Consider the following 20,032-nt stretch of genomic DNA (forward strand, 5'->3'; position numbering starts at 1 on the left):
GCGTTTTTCCGGCGTTTGCGGAGCGTTTTTTAACGCTTGGCAAACGCTCCGTAAACGCCGTATGCGCGGTTTAGCGGCGGATGCTAGGTGTTTGCCGAGCGTTAAAAATGCCCCAAAAACGCCTATAATGTAATTTGAATGGTGTTACCGCTACGCAAACGCCCCGCAACTGCGTCGCAAACGCACCGCAAACGCTGGCCGGGCGTTTGCGGAGCGGCACCATAGACTAGAATAGGAGGCTTCAACGCCTCCTGACTCGACCAGAGGTGTCCGTTTTGCCGTGACGCGACGCAAACGCTCCCGTTACAACAGCACCATGTGCAGTAATGTGCAGAATTGTCAGAGGCGTTTGGGAAGTGGTAAAACGCTTCCCAAATGCCTCTCTGCCGCCTGCACACAACGCTAGTGTGAACGTAGCCTTAGAGCTCGTCCATATGTAAAGTTGAGGGGTGGTAAAACCCTGCAATTGAATCACGATTTAACTGCCCACAATCCCTACCCCTTTAGCTGCTGAGGCAGCAACCAAAGGTGTACACATGCTGCAGCAGGAATTACACCACCTGTTGCTTTAGGTGGGTGCTACCGCCTGTCAATAGAGACCCATTCAATTAAATGGGGCCGCTCTACAAGTGCCCGGTAACTTCAAGGGGTTTAAGCAGAGAGTGAGAAAGCAGCATACTGCTGCCTGTTTAACCCCTTGTTTGCTGTACTGCACAAGGTTGCAGGGAACTTGCAGAGTGGCCTCATTCACTTGAAGGGATCATGCTTGGCAGGTGCTACACCCACCAACCATCACGGGGCTTAAGAGCCAGCACTACAGAGCAGACATCGGCTTATGCGGCTCTTACTCCCTACTACAGTTCCAAATTTACAAGTAGTCCTCTGCATTGTAGTCTATTTGATGGTCTAGGATGGGGGGTGACTGTGATCTACCAGTCGCTTGGCCAAGATTTACCGGTAGATCATGATCTACTGGTTGCTGACCCTCGCTATAGAAGTAAGTATACCACACAACACATAAAATTGCATTTGAAATTGGAACTTTTATTGGTTGTACTATGTGATGTGCTATCCGCAACCTAAGCCATTGTCATTTGTAATCCCCCCCATTTTTTCTTTTTATGCCCTAATTTTTCTTTTTTTTCATCTTTTGTGGTCCCTTTCATCTTTTTAAAGAGCTGGTAGAGTGCAATTGCCCTAGAGCTCTTTTTTGGGGTACAGTGACCTAATATAACACATTATAGATTTTACCATTCGTATATCATTATTTCCTATATATTCTCCATATATATATATATATTTATACAGTTGTGTTCAAAATAATAGCAGTCAGACATCACTAACCTGATCAATCACTGTTTTTGGTAGAAATGATATTTCTACATGGCAGATAATTTACTAGCAGGTGTAGTAGAGTAAAAGAAATCCAACAGACCCAACAGTCATGACATGCATGCTGCTGATTCTGTGTATTGAATCACTAATTGAAAGGGGCATGTTTAAAATAATAGCAGTGTGGGGTTCTGTTAGTGAGGTCATTCATTCTTTGAAAAACAGGTGGCAATTATTGCCCTTATTTAAGGAAGGAAGGCAGCAAATGTTGTACATGCTGGTTACAGTGCATTTCTCTCTGAAATTCTGAGGAAAATGGGTCGTTCCAGACATTGTTCAGAAGAACAGCGTACCTTGATTAAAAAGTTTATTGGAGAGGGGAAAACATATAAAGAAGTGGAGAAAATGATAGGCTGCTCAGCTAAAATAATTGCAAATGCTTTAAAATGGCAACCAAAACCTGAAAGACGTGGAAGAAAGCGAAAAAGAATAGAAGAATAGCCAAAATGGCAAGGACTCAGCCAACAATCAGCTCCAGGAAGATCAAAGAAGGTCTAAAGTTACCTGTGAGTACTGTTACAATTAGAAGACGCCTATGTGAAGCCAAGCTATCTGCAAGAAGCCCCCCGCAAAGTCCCACTGTTGAAAAAAAGACGTGCTGAAGAGGTTACAATTTGCCAAAGAGCACATTGACTGGCCTAAAGAGAAATGGCGCAACATGTTGTGGACTGATGAAAGTAAGATTGTTCTTTTTGGGTCTAGTGGCCAGAGACAGTTTGTCAGGCGACCCCCAAACACTGAATTCAAGCCACAGTACACTGTGAAGACAGTGAAGCATGGCTGCGCAAGCATCATGATATGGGGATGGTTCTCATACTACGGTGTTGGGCCTATTTATTGCATACCAGGGATCATGGATCAGTTTGAATACATCAGAATACTTGAAGAGGTCATGCTGCCTTATGCTGAAGAGGAAATGCCCTTGAAATGGGTGTTCCAACAAGACAATGACCCCAAACACACCAGTAAACGTGCAACATCTTGGTTCCAGACCAACAAGATTGACGTTATGGAGTGGCCAGCCAAATCTCCGGATCTTAATCCAATAGAAAACTTGTGAGGTGACATCAAAAATGCAGTTTCTGAGGCAAAACCAAGAAATAGAGAAGAACTGTGGAATGTAGTCCAATCATCCTGGGCTGGAATACCTGTTCACAGGTGCCAGAAGTTGGTTGACTCCATGCAACACAGATGTACAGCAGTTCTCAGAAACAGTACTTATACAACTGAATATTAATTAAGTGATTCAAAGGAAAGCAAAATCTTCAGGCATTTTTCAGTTTATATAGTGAATGTTTGAGTTTGTAAAGAAGAATACAAACACTGCTATTTTTTTTGAACAGTCTAATATTCACTTTTCTTCAATTTATTTAGAGGAACAAAACAAATTTGATATATTTTTCTTCATGTTTTGATTTGGAATAGAATGTGTAGTGTTCCCAATGCATTTGTGTGTATGGAAATAAAAGCTACTAGAAGGATTTTGAGCTTTATTCACTTTTTTCAACACACTGCTATTATTTTGAACACAACTGTATATATATATATATATATATATATATATATATATATATATATATATATATACATATACAATTATCATCCCTGGCCATGTGGGATCTCCTGCATGGTAGGGGTAGGGGAAAGACCTGCCAATCTACCCTGTAAAATAATTGCTAAGAGAATTCATGGAAAAAGTCGCTTACGAGTGACGGTCCATGCAATCGCCAAGGGTCGGATACGACTGAGTGGATATATATATCTATATTACATATATTAAATTATGGCACTAGGTAATTAGCCTTTTTTTATGGTATCTTAGATATGTTTTTCTATGACATTTTCTAAGTATTTATTACTTTACGATATTAGTGACAGCCACATATATATGTGTATGTGCCCCCCCCCACCCCCCTTCTCGTTTTATCCTCTTCCCATTCCCTGTTTCCTGTTTTACCTCCCTGGGGTCCCTTCCTATTCACATCATAGACTTCCAGCCTCCTTATAATGCCTTGTGTTACAATTGATTTTTATTGTATCTGTATGCTCAGTTTTATCCACTAGATGGCACACGCATATCATCTTTAGCTTTTTCACAGCTGTATTATCCAATTGTAAAGAGGGCGAGGGAATACCGCACCCATTGTATATTAGCCTGCATGTCTGCCAATCTTGTTAGCTTGACAAAGAAGCATGCCCCCTTCATGGTGAGTATGCTCCCAAATGTCATTGCATCACATCCGGTGATGCGGTCACACTGAGTGCTGTGCTCCACCAAGTGCCACAGCTCCTGTTCTGGTCCTGTCACACTATCCAGCCAGCCCTACACCTAGGAAAGAAGGGCAGCTCCACCCGCAGCCAAGTGCCAGTCCATCCCAGTGACTAAGATGCCAGATGTGCCTGTATTTTACCTATTGCATGTGAAATTTATATTTATTTTTAATAAATCCCTTTACAGTCTGTACTCAGTGGTGCCTTTCTCCACTTCTCTTTGCATGTATCTGGGGAAATCACTTTCTCTCTACCAAGAAGGCTTACCTTGAAGTGACAACTGTTTGGTTCCCCTGAACAATTCCTATTGGACACATCAGAGTGTTTCCGCTGTTTTGTGGACTTAATAGGGAACGTTCATCTTACGCCAACTCACCTCCATGTATGTTCAAAATGCAGGAAGTTGATATTGAGATAGAATCAGCTATAAAATTGCGTGTTAAATTACGATTTGACTTTAATTGATACTACATTATTGAATTAAGCTTTGTTTTTATATTTGTGCGGCATTTTACTTTAAACGGGTGATCTGGGGCAACACTCCACAACAGTTAAATTGAGTTTTTAGGCATTTCATTCTCCTCAACATTTTCTGTCCTTTATGAGTTTTGCACTATAGAATTGAAAATTCTTCAGAATAAATCCCTCTCAACATGACCTATATTGAGTAGGAATGCATATGTGGATTTGTTTTGAGTTTCATTTCTGTTTGTATGTTTTGCTTTAACATTCTGCACTATTATTCATAGGCAACTGCATCAACCAGGAAGCAGTGTACAAATTCATAAAGCAGACGTCATTGTTATTTATTGCTCCTGAGAAATCCGCATGGGCCACATTAATGCATTTAACATCATTTATCACTGGAGTAAACACAGAGAGAGCTGTTTACAAACCAGGAGGTTCCATTTGTCAACCGACCTTCATCCGATTGTGATTAATCTATTGTAGATTTAAAAATATATTACTTAGCACATACAAGTAAAGCTGCGCAAAAAGTAACCTACTTACATTTATAGCAAACAAACGGATTTCGATTTTAGGCAGTCACATTTCCAGCGATTATAGCTGAACTCTAAGCATACAGCTAAATACACAGATGAAATACAAGCTGTATAGGGGAGCTGCCAAAAGATGTGTATTTCTACCACTCTAGTCTTGAGAATTACAGAGCTGTGCCACACAACACAGACTATGGCCCATCCTTTGCTGGTGCTTCCAACTCTCCCCTGCAGCTGCGCTGGCTGGCATATGGAAGCAGGATCCTGTGACTAGACCAGAGTGGCCTGAAAATAGGTAAGTATACCGATCTTTCTTACACAGCTTAGTCAGGGGGAAGTGAACAGTTTTAAGGCTAGTCTTGGTTTGCGTGGAATTCCACTTTAATTCTTCATGGCACTGAAGTACAAATGATCTGCTTGTGCTGTCTCTCTTTTTTCCTAGTCTATGGTCTGTCATACAGTAACTGCAAGACTTTGATACCATTAAAAAACACATTTGTTGATGTATTAAGGAACACAGGGCTGAATTAATTTGTGACTTTTGTATCTGCTTGGAGTTCACCTGTAAAGAAGTTCGTACAGTCAATGACACATTTCAGCAAGCAATAACTTATGGATATATTAATAAACTGCACTTTATGAAAGTCAAACATCTACAATTCACAATTACAAATAGAATTCAAATATGCACACAGTACTATTTGTTCTTCCGGCTTTTTGCTCCTGTGAGTCTTGTGCATTTTAATTAGTTTGAAATATAGCAAAAATGCAGCACGTAACATATAAAAGCAGTGTTCACATCATTGTGTGCAGGGTGTAACAAATATGAGTATATGTAGCATTTTTTAATAACGAGAAACATGTTTATCAGGACAGGCACAGCAAGAAAAGAATCCTATAACTTACTCAAAGCACTAATTATGCTTTTAGCAAGATATGCTACCTGTATAGCTCAGTTCATCACACAACAGGCTAACAAGTTCTGCTAACACAGACACAGAATTTCAATGAGTACAAAAGGCAGCTTACTTGAACAGTCTGTTATCGACCTGGCACCAGTCATAGTTGTTGTTCCGTAAAACGGACATGACAGGCAATACGATTTCCCTGGTTCTGGCTGATAGTAGTCCCTGGGACAAGGATAGCATGGCACCAGTCCAGTCCGAGAAAATTCACCAGCGTTGCATGGAACTTAAATATAAATGAACAATGTGAAAATGAAATGCTTAAATCTCCGCACTGTGAGCAGAGTTCAAAAACATTTCATAAATAACAAAAATGAAAAAAATCATTTCGTGAAATAAATGCAATTGCAATAATGGGAATTTTGTTATTATAGTCAATTTTTATTTAATTACAGGCAACACACTAGATTATCTACTCACCAAATTAGAAAACAGAATGCTGCATATTTAGATACATATTTTGCTGTCATGTATTTATGTGTTTATCTATTGTTTTGCTAAAGTAATATTTACAATAACATGTGTGATAAAATTACCTTACATGTACATTGTAATTATCATGTATCAGGAAGTATGCTTTTAATGTACTATTTATGACCAGCCTTTATACAGATGCTTCCTGATAATGGCTGCAGACTGGCTCCCAGGTAATTATAACATGGACCATGCCTACAAAATTTGTGTTGACATGGCTGTTTGTAGTCTTTATCAGTGGAGCATGTGACAGTGTGACAAGGAATGGCATATCTGAGAGACAGAACATGAATCTTCATGGCAGGATCATCAGGTAATATTTTAAAGAAGAATTCCTGCTATGGACATTTTATAATAGGTAGATTGGCCCAGGTGTGAAGTCACTGCCCTACCTCTCCATCTGCTCCAATCCGAGAACGCTTTGCATGCATTCAGAAAATGTGAAGCATTCTCTGAATGGCATCTGTGCTGAGTGGCCAATCTCCGGTGTTCAGAATGCTGCAGGACAGTCACTCGTCATGGGACCCAGAAGCTAGTGGAAATCACGGGAATAGCCATGTCTATTACAGTGATTTCCAACTCCAGTGGGATTGACCAGATAAGGTACATACACAGTTGGTCCATGCTAAACCAATCTAAATATATATAAAGTATCCATAGCTGGAATTCTTCTTTAACAAAAGCTGCTGATTTAAAGCAGAACTGAAGTTTCGCTGTAAGAAACAGCAAGCTGTTTTCTCCAATGCTGTGAACTGATTTGCGCATTTGCAGCTCAGCTTATACTGCTGGGTTGATCTCTGAGTGCTGGGATGACTAGCTATTGCACATACACAGTGAGGCTATCACCCGCCAGCCAATAAAGGTGCTCGAAGACCAGCACTCAGAAGAAGATGTTGAATAACTTTTAGGATAACAGAATTACATTAACAATTTACTGTATATGTACTTTTTAGTACGAATAAGGTTTTTATGTCTTATTGAATTATTACACATTATTTCTCATTGTACCTCCACACTCCGAGACATCCACAGATCCCCTTTTAACTGTTGACATTCCTTTTGGACAGGAGAGGCAGAACTTGGATCCCATCACTGACTGGTATGTGCCATGTGGACAAGACTCACAGGTCTCCAGACCATTTGATGAGTAAGTGCCTGGCTTGCACTGAGCTAAATAAAGTACATGTTAAATAAAAGTAAATGTATGTGTTTACGTAAACTGTACTTAGTAAACTATTGATTAAATAAACCTTTTGCTGCTTAGTGTGATGTTCTTTCTTTTTATTTTATTGACTACATTCAAATAAAAAAGCTGTGTTGAGCCAGACTAACAGCTGGAATTAAAAAATGTAAGAGATAACTCTAAAATGACCATTACAACACTATAGTCTGGCATCGCATATCAATGTGTAATTTTTTTAATGTTTACATTTATCTTGGCTTAAATACAACATCATCACACTAATTTGATTAATTTCAACTTGAAAAAAGACTTTTTTCGGTAGTATGGGCTGTCACAACAGATTTTGTATTAAGCTGTAATAGACCTGAATTGACTAGTAAAAATAATAGCAACAGATCTAAAAACTATAGGAAAGTTTTCCTCTTAAAATAAAAAGCTAAAGATCTCAACTTCATACAAATTAGGCAGTGGCACCACAGTTTACTAGAGTAGTTTGTAAGCTTTTTTTGTAGTACCACACTGCACTGTTCTAAAAGTTTAGTTCACACAAACACTTTAGAAAAACAACCCACATTCTCCAAAATCACTCCTGTTCCAAGGTATACAAGGACGAACACAACATGGCAGCATTTAGCCTGGGATCTTGCATATGCTCTGGGGTACTTACAGGGGAACTGCTGGTTAAAAAAGAGATAGATAATGAGGCCAGTTAAGAGGAAGGAGTACAAGTGACTGTACTGTCACTATCGGACAGGACAGGTAGCGGTACCACCAGCTCTATTGGTGTGCCAGTCCTGTATCCTTTCCAGCCACCAGAAGATTAACCCAGTCAGCCATATAGGATATGTGGCCTGCCTCCCCATGCTTACTAGACCTTGTGCTTGTGGTTGAGTGTACTCTTGCACTGGCAGCATGGTACAGTGACACAAATATAGTGCGTTCCACACAGGATACCTACCACTGTGATTTAGCAGAGGCAGTAAACTTGGAAGGGAGTACCACAAACTGGAATGGGAGCAAGTTGCAAAGCCAGCAGTTTGCCGAGCTGGCATTAGGACACTGGGCATTGGAGTGTTCTCTGAAAGCTTCTCTGCAAGCTGTCCCTGCCCCTGGAAAAAAGTCTTCTATGTTGGTATTCTTCCTCTCCCTGAAAACGGTCCTGCTCTCTGATCAGTGGCATCCATGGTTTGCCACTTCATCATCCACCTCCTCCTCATCGCTGGACTCCAGTTTGCAGTAAGCCGTAGCTGCTGGAAGATCAATACCCCATGCTGTTCTCTGCCTGGTGTCCTTTGATTGCTGTGTCGTGAACCCTCTTCTCCCTGTATAGTTATATTCCTTGTCCTCACTATCTACAAAGGGGAATGCATGCACATGACCAAGTTCATCTTCCAAGTCAATGATTGTGTGATCAAATAATTTCACCGACTCCCATAGCCAGTTTGTGGGGCTATGGAGGGATTAGCAGAAAAATAGCAGGGATCATTAGAAGCAACTGTAGACAGCTGGCTGCTCTGCATCTGGCAGGACGAGGAAGTGGAATGCTTTTTCAACCACCACACTACCTGCATGTGGCTGTATTGTACTGCTACTCTATTTGTGGCCCAAACATCAATTTATGCTGCAGAATCTGCTCACCCCTTACTACCACTGGATGCAGAACCTCTGCATCTCTTTTTTTAAGCAAAGAGGATCATCTAAATTTAATTGTAGTTATGGCAATAAGGAGGACTAATATGTGGTACACCCCATAATAAAAAAGCAACTAGAAGTAAAAAATACATCTCCCCAAATAATAAACCTTGAAACAATAAACCTCAATCTATTATCTTTTACCTAGGAAGAAAAAAACTGATAAAATGCAAAGGTAAAGAAAAAGTTGACAATAAAACAAAATTCCTTAAACTACTTCAGCACTCACTGACACATGGGAACCCCCTTCATAGCAGCCAACATGGATACTAAAGGGCCTGGAATGGGCCCCATTATGGGGGTGGTGAGGCATTTTACATATCCATCACTATAATTTTAAGGATTGCAGAGCTTGTGGTTACTCTCAGAGATTCTCCTCAGCTAAAATCTAGCAGCTGTTTGTCATTTGTATTAAGGTTATAGAGGTTATAGAGTAGTTATGCACGGAAATTCTAACAATTTTGTCATAAAATAAAATACTACAATGGGCATTCTTACTACTACTGCTCTGTGCCACTATTACTATTGTTTCTTTTCTTTGTATTGGCTACTACACCACCTCTTTCAGAATGTGCTTGCTGTGGTGGTGAAAGGGGTTGAAAAGCTTAGAATTTACAACTTCTTTCTACAGCACTAGTCCCTAGTAATGTATTGACTATGCTGATAGTTCTTTTGCTACATGACTATGATTTAGAAATATGTTATGTTACGATCAATGACAGTAGGGAGCAGGGGCGGACTGACAACTCATGGGGCCCCCGGGCTATAGGGGATCATGGGGCCCCTGTGTCCTTGCCCAAACTCAAAAAAGCCTATGAAAAAGGTACCAGGGGCATCTCATGGGGCCCCCTACTGACCCATGGCCCTCGGGCAGTGCCCGAGTTTCCAAATGGTCAGTCCGCCCCTGGTAGGGAGGTTGTTATGGGGTCCTATGAACTGTAGTCACCCCCTGGCTGGCATATAGCCAAGCCCCATTACTCTCCATTATAACCCGACTGACCACAGTTGAAAAATTAGGCAAGACATTATGGGGGTCATTTACTGAAACTAGAGAGCTGGTGCAGTTGCGCTTGTTCAATTAAGCTTTGAAAGAAAAAACCTGGAAGATTTTGCACTCTCTAGTTTTAGTAAATCAACCCCCGTGGGTCTGGTTTCTACATATACTCACCTTAACCACATACATCCTGGATTCACTGCAAACTCATCATACAGCAAATTAAAACCTGGTCCCTAATACCTATAATACAGTAAAATTATTTACTAAAGAGGTAGATAATGTTTGCTTAGAAAGGTAGTTATTCACTTGACTTGTTAAAAAAAGTGAAGCTGTGTTCATTTCAATCATCCAAGTGTAAAGCCAAATTCTTTTGCACATAATTGGGTATTTAAAAAAACACATCTTAACTTTAATTGCTAAGTGAACTTTTATACTGGTTTAGTAGATCATCCCCAGTGTCTCATTGATCAGTCCAAAAATACAAAGCATATTTTTATCCAGCTCACACATGGAATTCTTAAAGTTTTAAAACATCAGCCACATTAAAGCTTAAACCTTCTCATATCATGTCACTACTGGTATGACTAATTTAGAATACAATCAATTTAATTTAAGGCACAGCACAGTCTCATCTGTTTATTTCATGCACTGACACTTAGCACAATTAGTTTAATTATCCATACGCACAATGAAATGAAAACTGGTTCAATAAAGTAAACCTATGCTCACTTTAAACCTAGTAAACTAGCAAGGTTCATGATCAAGCACCTACAGTGTCCTCCAGTTACAATGTGTAGCTTCAAACACCTTGCAGTGTGCCCTGATATCCCAATCTCACGGGCCGCAATGAGCAAATACCAGCTTCATACCAATATTTCTTCACTATCAAGATTCCCAGCTTTCTTGTCAAGGTGAAAATGCCAGGAGGAATATGCTTTATGGTATGCTCCACTTTATGCACATTATAGGTTCACCTTAAATGGTCTTTTAACAAGCCTCTTCGCATGAAAAAATGAATTACTTTTTGGTAACACTAGGCACAACAAGGCATAGAGTGTTTACATCTGGCAACCATAGAGAAGGTGCTTTTATACCTACTGAGTGTCTCTAGGACTATGGGTCCCATTCTGAGTGAATATATATGGACCATAATGCTCATAATGCACGTGAATGTGCATTGTGGTAACATGGGTATTAATGAATTTTACAAATGTACAAGAGTGATTCCAGCTTAAGGTATGTTCCCTTGAATTTAGTGTCTGTTGCTGCTGTTAGACATCTGTATGTATCATCACTATCAACAACCAATTTTCCAGAGTTGCAGTAGATGGTGGTGCTTTTAAGGAGGGGGGAGTAGAAGGGGGCAGTGGGGGGGGGGGGGTTGCACGCAGAGGTCAGAGCTGATGAGGAGTGAAAGTGAGATGTGGATGGGGGATGCAGAGGTAAGCAGCCGTGGAAGAAGACTGTAATATGCAATGTGTGTAGTGCACCCCTGAACTCTTCACTTTGTATGCAGTACACTTCTGAACTATGCACTCCTGGCATTTAATGTCCCACTATTAGTGACATTTAACCACACCCACTATTTTATGGAGCTTTTATGTGTGAGGGGAGGAGGGGGGTTGGGGGCAGGGTCGGACTGACCATTTGGAAACTCGGGCACTGCCCGAGGGCCCAGGGTCAGTAGGGGGCCCCATGAGATGCCCCTGGTACCTTTTTCATAGGCTTTTTTGAGTTTGGGCAAGGACACAGGGATCCCATGATCCCCCATTGCCCGGGGGCCCCATGAGTTGTCAGTCTGCCCCTGGTTGGGGGGGTGCTCATGGTTGAGTTCCTGCACCTATTTTTTGAGAAAGAAAGCCCTAAATCAACACATAGATTAGTTAACTTAGATTTAAAATTAGGCACAGATGTCTGAACCTTAACTATTCACAGCTAGGCCTATTGAAGAGTCTTGAAGAATTTGCATTTGCCTCTTATTTCTCTTTAGGTATTTGTCTAAGAAAAATTCTGGAGTGGAGAATCCCATTGACATTACGTTTTCTACTTTGTCAACTGCCTGCTTTGTACTAATGACACACACATACTGTCTTCCAGCTTCAGAATCCAGAAAACGCTACAACAATGCTAACATAAAAAAGGCTCACTCAGTTTCCCTTAATCTCCTCATCAACTGTAGACAAAACCTAGGGAGCAAATGGTCACTGGGAGAATACTTCCTTCATGTCTGTACTGCTTCCAGTATTACCAATAATATGCATTTATTGTTTAACAGACTCCCTGTAAGTGAGAAACAACCAGGAGCGTGCAGAGGGTGAGATTGGAAATAAACAGACACATTGACATTTCTACTGGGGATGGGGTAGAGAAAAGGTTAAATATTCTATTTAAAGGGTTGCATTACATTCTTCAATTAAAAAAAAAACATAAAATAATATTAAACATCAACTTTACTGTCTTGTTACTATTATGGTTATGACTCTGCCCACAGTTAATAACTATTAAATTACATTCTATTTTACACACCTTTACATTCAGATATGCGCTTTGAGTGGAGATATTCAGTGTAAGTGCCGACAGGGCAGCTTTTACAGTCCATTTGGCCCTCTTCATCCTGGTATGAGCCAATCCAGCAACTTTCACACATGTTATGTTCAAGGGAATAAAATGTACCCTTTGGGCAGCTTACTGTGAAAACAATAAAACAAAACAATTCAAGATACATAAAAATTGATTGATACAAAAATCACAGAGCTGCAAGTTGGATATCAAATACAGATCTACTAAAATCCTAATTGCCTTTCTTTAGCTAGATCTTTCCAATCACAATGGAAAATGTGCTAAGATTTATTACAGGTGCTCTTTATTGCTAAGTAATGGCTATCTGTCTACCCTAAGTTGCCTCCAGAGATAGCAAACGATGAAGGACAGTAACCGTAGGATGATTGTCGCTGATTTATCTTAATCCTATAATATGACCCAAGAGTTCAGTATTTCACATTGATAAAGACATTCTAAGGGAAAGGAACATAATGTTTCTTACTATTTATCAAAGTAATCTCTTGCAGCACTTAACAGAAAAACTTGAACATGCACATTATGGAGCAAGGTTATAATTAGAACCTAATTTAAACTTTTACGAGAGTTTATTAAAAGCATAATGGAGTAACTTAAAGGGAAAATGTCAGAACTTCTGTTACCTTTGACACTCTAGGCTGCTATCCAGGGCAAGAGGATTGTACTGCTCTGAGCCAAAGTATTTTTCCTTAGGCCTATGCCCAGTAACTTGTCAGTATCAGAATCAACACTTCTTCCTTAAGCTGAGCAATACAATGCAATTCAAGAGTGCTAAACTGAGGTTCTAGATGAGACAGGTACAAGCCAACCATACTATCCACATTTTTCTCAATAAATACCATTTATCCCCATGTGCTACATTCAAACATAAAAATAGAAAAATGTATACCCACTCAACCTTAGCCATCTGTATCAGTCAAGGAAATGCTGCTGCACAGCAGTGGCTTCTGTCTGCCCTCATTCACTGAAAACTAATGCAAAGATCCTGCACACAGCTATACGCTCTAATGCTTTATTAAATACAAAAACAGTTCACAAAAGACAGTCTGCTAACACTTTTCAGCCACATATGGCCTTCATCACAGCTATGATTAGGGTTATATGCGGCTAAGATATGTTAGCAGACTGTCTTGTGTGAACTGTTTTTTGTATTTAATAAAGCATTAGAGCTTATAGCTGTGTGCAGGATCTTTGCATTACATCTTTATTCAAAAGACAAACCCTTTATGTAAAGATAAAATGTGCCAGGTCCTGAAAATCCATGATCAAGGCAAATAATGTAAGATCTAACATTCGCTTGTTCTTGGGGACATACCTACCTCACTATTCAATCCCTTTCTAGTTAGCATATTTAAAAATTATTAGGGCCGTTCAAACTAGTCACACTCTTAAATGTTCAATTTTAATGCACGGCTGGTGTCCATTGCAACAGGTGGGAAAGGCTGGCGCAGAGCATTTTTTTTTTTAACATTTATTGAAGTGTGAAAAATGAACGCTTTATTCATGGTCTCTGCACAGCAGCATATTTGCTGCAGTGACCTATAGTTCTATTCCAAGCACTGCATAAAAATTCAGCATATCTGCAATTTTCTATGTTGCATTGTGGTGTGAACAGGGCATATAGCAAACAATTGTTTTCTGTGAGCCCTTGCAGTGACTGGTGTTGATCAGGTCCAGAAAAAACACCAGTCGTCGCACAGTGTAAATAGGCCCAAAACAATGGACATCCAGGCTGCAAGGATTTTGAGAAGGAGGTGAATACCGAAAATAATCAGTCCTACATAAATATAAATGTTACACAGTGTTTATATATATATATATATATATATATATCGCTACCCTCATGAGGGCCACTGTGTTGTGGGTTCCCCTAAGCTCCGCACCGCCAGGCAACAGGAATCTTTCACACAGATTTGCATTCAGAAAACAGTAACCAGTCTGTAAGCTTGGTTTTGTTATTTTATTAGGGGAAATAACTTGGATACAGAAAAAGGAATTATCGGATGTCCAGTTTGGCTTGAATTAATGAAGGGGGAGAACTTTCTTCCTAAGTACAAAAACAGATCCTGGACTGTTCTTTTCTTTGATAGCCATCAGTCTTTGTGGATCAGTAGTAACAGCTCTTTATGGGCGAGGAACTAGCAGCCCCTCAAAAATCAGCTTAGCTTCTTGTAACTACATGCAGAGATGTCTCCTCTCCCCCTGTGGAAATGCTCCCAGCTCCACAGACTGTAGACACTACCAGCTCCCCTGGCTGCTCTGAAGATCTCCTGGGACAAGAATAAAGGATTGAGCCCAGCGCTGTCCTTTGAAAGCTTGCTACATGTGGCAGTCTTTCCCCTTGTGGATCCCAGGGTGTGCTGAGGTACTCACTCTGGGCTCTTGCTCCCACTGCTCCAGGTCTCAATCACATTCTTGCTGCACTTCTGAACGTATCCTTCTGAGTTCGCCCTAGCCCAGCCTGGAGGCCAAGCCCGCCTCAAACCTAGAGAACCCCTCCCAGGCACCGACAGTTTCCTCAGCACTTTTGTGCAACTCCTCTGTCAGCCTGACTCCCCCATATTTACAGACCAGTCCAACACTCTACCAGCGCCTCTAAATCTGGGATTGGCCAGACTCTCATAAACATGCAGATTAGGTCTCCACCCCTTCCTGCTTACCGACTTCAGGAAGATTCCATGGTCCCCCAGAGTTAGGAGGAGGCGATAAAGCCACAACCTGTTAAGTTATCCAGCTGACCTGCAATAACCTGACCTCAATCACAGACTCACACAGGTACCATAAGTTATACACAATGATTTTACCTGCAATACACTACACTATTCTAATAGCACACAAGAGGGTGCTACACTCAACCCCTCTAAAAACAGCTATGTCCCCATTGGCTGGAAGAATAAATACAAGAATAACTTCTGAGCCCAAGAGCAATGGCATCCCATAAGAAAAAAGGAGGGGAGAAGGGTACAAACTTGGAAGGGGATATGTACAAATAAATATTCAATATCAAATATATAGATATACACAAGAATATATACACTTTGTTCTCAAAATTTAAATAAGGCATATATATACATTCTGACTACCGGTCCCTGTAGCCAGCATGTTATTAAACCAGTAACATATATACATCCTTCTTGCAGCTCTCTGCAGCTAATAATTACTGTATACTATAAGTCAACATAGTTAGCATACTATAAGGCAATATATATATGCAGCTAGTAAATTTATTAGAGCAAAACATATGTATACAAATCTACATACTATAAATATGCAAACTATACACACATTTTTATTTATTTTTTTTTTTAGATGGAGCACCTCCCCCTTAAGGGAAGCCCTCCAGGAAACTGTAGAAAATATTAAAATATTAGCAAAAAGGTCACAAAGTCCCCAACAGAAGGACAGCGGTCCATGAGGAACCTGCAAGGGAAAAAGATACACAACCCTCACACTAGCTAAACTACTTATACAGTCTGCTAGTAGGGGGTTATGATCCTACTAACAGAACTTTTTACATGAGAGTCTCTGAAGAAGGAGCCCCTCCATAGCATCAGTCTCTTTAGTAATGTCCTGGGCCTCACCACCAAATCTCCCCCTTAAATCAGACCAGGTAGAAAGAGGAAAGAGGAAGAGAGGGTTAGGTGATCTTGTGACCACTCCATTGGGATCATGCTTAGCCACAGAGTAGTTCTTGCTGGGCTGGCCAGCCTTAACAATGACTGCTTGGTCCTAGTACATGGCCCTTCCTCAGCTTCATTTCAGCTGAATATCCTGGAACTGGGCCAGCATATCAGAGGAACATGCAAATAGTCCCAAATTATTTCCTCTTCCCAATGGGAGCGGGAGGTCTCGATTATGTCCATAAGATTTTCGGGGACATATGGGAAGTCCAATACCTATTCCAGTGCAGTTCTCCATTGTACATTCCCTTGAAGTCCCGGGCCTTGTTCCTGACCTTCATATCCCATGGCCCCTTCTGGGTCTGATGTTGGACATGTATATTATTCGGTCAGTCTGGTTGCTGTCTCTATGCAGGGATTGATGGTAGCTCCATTCTAGCTGCCCATCCTGCCTGGTCAGGGGTAACGGTCCTCTCCCCCCATCCTGCCTCCCCTCCAAACTCAGCCTCCAGTCTGGGAGACCCCCAATCGATCTCACCGCCGCTGCCACTCCCCATCGACTCACCTGAAGACATGCAATCATCTGGGCTCGGCTCCTTCTGAGTGATGGTGACAGGGAAAAGTTAGGCAGCCGGCTTCTCCTAGGGAACAACTTCAGCTGGACCGACAACAGTTGTCTCTGGTTGCGACTCTTCCTTTCTAAGGCTCCAGGCTGCGGCTATCATCCATCCTCTCCCACAAGAGTAGTGGCGGATACCTGATTGGCTGTAGGATCGCACACCACACACCTCTTGATTTCCTACGGCCAACCGGGATTCCTCCTTCCTCTCCACCGATAGTCCTGAGTTTAAATCCACTGAATAGATGACAGATGGCAGGTCACTGGGCACCAGTCTCAGCAGCAGCTTATCACAGCACCCACACCTCAGCCAGGCTCTGATCGCTGCAGTGGGTCTCTGGAAGTCAGGACATACCAAGTATAATCTCTCTACTCCATCAACTATGCCGAGGGCGAATCCCCACCAGTGTTCTAAGTGCACAACTGGTATCCACCATCCAATGGTCCGGTACCAATCCCAGTGTTGCAGCAAAACTGGATACTCGATTACAAAGTTGTATTTTACCTGCCATGCTGCTCCTCTCTCTCTGACCCTCTCCTCACAAGGGGTATAGTGAGCAAACTTTAATGCATGGCCATGACCCTCACGCTGGCGCCAGCGGCACTGTTTTGCAGGACTTTTCCCATGCTCCTCTTAACCTTTGCTATATAAATATATACTGTATATACATATACATACAGTGCCTTGAAATAGTTTTGATACTCCTTGAAATTTTCCACATTTTGTCATGTTACAACCAAAAACGTAAATGTACTTTATTAGGATTTCATGTGATAGACCAACACAAAGTGGCACTAAATTGTGAAGTAGAAGGAAAATGATAAATGGATTTCAAAATTTTTTACGAATAAATATCTGAAAAGTGTGGTGTGTATTTTTATTCAGCCCCTTTTACTCTGATACCCCTAACTAAAATCTAGTGGTACCAATTGCCTTCAGAAGTAACCTAATTAGTAAATAGAGTCCACCTGTGTGTAATTTAATCTTAGCATAGTTATTTACAAATGTTATTTACAGCTGTTCTGTGAAGCCCTCAGAGGTTTGTTACAGAACATTAGTGAACAAACAGCATCATGAAGGCCAAGGAACACACCAGACAGGTCAGGGATAAAATTGTGGAGAAGTTTAAAGCAGGCTTAGGTTATAAAAAAATACCCCAAGCTTTGATCATCTCACAGAGCACTGTTCAATCTAAACAATTGAAATTGAAAGAGTATGGTACAACTGCAAACCAACCAAGACATGACCGTCCACCTAAATTGAGAGACCGGGCAAGGAGAGCATTAATCAGAGAAGCAGCCAAGAGGCCTTTGGTAACTGTGGAGGTGCTGCAGAGATCCACAGCTCAGGTGGGAGAATCTGTCCACAAGACAACTATTAGTTGTGCACTCCACAAATCTGGCCTTTATGGAAGAGTGGCAAGAAGAAAGCCGTTGTTGAAAGATAGCCATAAGAAGCCATGAGGGGGACACAGCAAACATGTGGAAGAAGGTGCTCTGGTCAGATGTGACTAAAATTGAACTTTTTGGCCTAAAAGCAAAATGATATGTGTGCAGAAAAGTAACACTGCACATCACCTTGAACACACCTTCCCTACCGTGAAACATGGTGGTGACAGCATTATGTTGTGGGGATGCTTTTCTTCAGCAGGAACAGGGAAGCTAGTCAGAGTTGATGGGAAGATGGATGGAGTCAAATGCAGGGCAATCTTAGAAGAAAACCTGTGAGAGTCTGCAAAAGACCTAAGACTGGGGCGGAGGTTCACCTTCCAGCATGACAACAACCCTAAACATCCAGCCAGAGTTACAATGGAATGGTTTAGATCAAAGCATATTCATATGTTAGAATGGCCCAGTCAAAGTCCAGACCTAAATCCAATTGAGAATCTGTGGCAAGACTTGAAAATTGCTCTCCATCCAATCTGGCAGAGCTTGAGCGATTTTGCAAAGAAGAATGGGCAAACATTTCACTCTCTAGATGTGCAAAGCTGGAAGACACACACCCAGGGGGGCTGAATACAAATGCACGCCACACTTTTCAGATAGTTATTTGTAAATAATTTTAAAAAACATTTATCATCCTTCCACTTCACAATTATGTGCACTTTGTGTTGGTCTATCACATAAAATCCCAATAAAATACATTTACGTTTTGGTTGTAACATGAAAAAATGTGTAACATTTCAAGGAGTGTTAATACTTTTTAAAGGCACTGTATATACACAGGTATATAGTATTTAGCATTTAATAGGAAGAAAGAGAAATGTAACATTTACTTACAGACCCTATTCAAGCAGCTGATGACCCTATTAGTTTTGCTCCTACAGCATATGGACAAAAGTGCTGGGTAGAATTAACCTATGTTACATTGATAATTGAGACTTTTTAAAATACACGCTTAAAGAACAATGGAATAAAGTAATCCTAAATACAGTCTTCACATACTTAAAACAAGATTCTTTTTTGTGTCCTTATGAACAATGCTTGCAATGTATTACCAACTGAATTCAGTTCTGTTTGATCCAGAAGTGCACAGATTTTCACCTAGGACACATTAGTGACTAGTAATTTTTGAATCAGGAGGCACGTTATGAATTTCTTATTTTGTTTTCCATTTAAAGATTCCTACCAGGTTTTAGAACAGTGTGCTTAAAAAATGCTTGATTAATGTTTACCTTTCAAAACCTTCTGCTTTATCTATACTAGTCATGTGCAAAAGCTGTTTACTGTGATAGCAGCTGAAATGCAACGTTCTACTGCAAACAAATACTGCCATCTGCAGTTTGAATGCACACAAATACTGGCATTTTGATTTTTGGCACGCTTAAATGTTCTTCAAGTAGTCATGCTGCTTTGAAAAAAGAAATAACTCTCTATATACTGTCCATAGTAAAAAGTATTCCGTGAATTGACACTTTTGATCAATTTAGTTGAGCATGGAACCAAGATCTCTAATTGCTGCTGTCACTAAAAAAACTAACCTCAGGAATCATTCAAAAACATTTTACACGATGAGACTGACTGTAATAAAAACAGTATGGGGTTGATTTAATATAAAGTATGTGTTCTCCCCATAGCAACTAAAACATTACATCTGTCGTTCTAGAACAAATTACAAGATATATACACGTTGACTGATTTGACTGGTAGTTATGGGCAGCTTAGAAACCTTTCTTCCCATCATAGTTTTTAGAATACAATACAATCACAGTTAACAAAAACAGTCTTTCAGTATAAGGAC

The 20,032-nt window shown here is 40.6% G+C and overlaps 1 protein-coding gene across 1 annotated transcript in view; it reads right to left on the reverse strand.

The window, feature by feature from the left end:
• The window catches only part of SVEP1 (sushi, von Willebrand factor type A, EGF and pentraxin domain containing 1), a 476,820-nt gene that overhangs the window by 187,443 nt on the left and 269,345 nt on the right, over window positions 1-20,032 (reverse strand). Inside the window, exons 17-19 of the mRNA XM_089674706.1 lie at window positions 12,502-12,663; window positions 7,112-7,273; window positions 5,694-5,855 (exon numbers count right to left, since the gene is read on the reverse strand). Coding sequence (XP_089530832.1) covers window positions 5,694-5,855; window positions 7,112-7,273; window positions 12,502-12,663 — 486 coding nt within the window. The remainder of the gene's footprint in view (window positions 1-5,693; window positions 5,856-7,111; window positions 7,274-12,501; window positions 12,664-20,032) is intronic.

The sequence above is a fragment of the Staurois parvus genome, unplaced genomic scaffold (genome assembly GCF_062004578.1).
Source record: "Staurois parvus isolate SC_StPar_1 unplaced genomic scaffold, SC_StPar_1.0 ptg000012l, whole genome shotgun sequence".
Classification (NCBI taxonomy): domain Eukaryota; kingdom Metazoa; phylum Chordata; class Amphibia; order Anura; family Ranidae; genus Staurois; species Staurois parvus.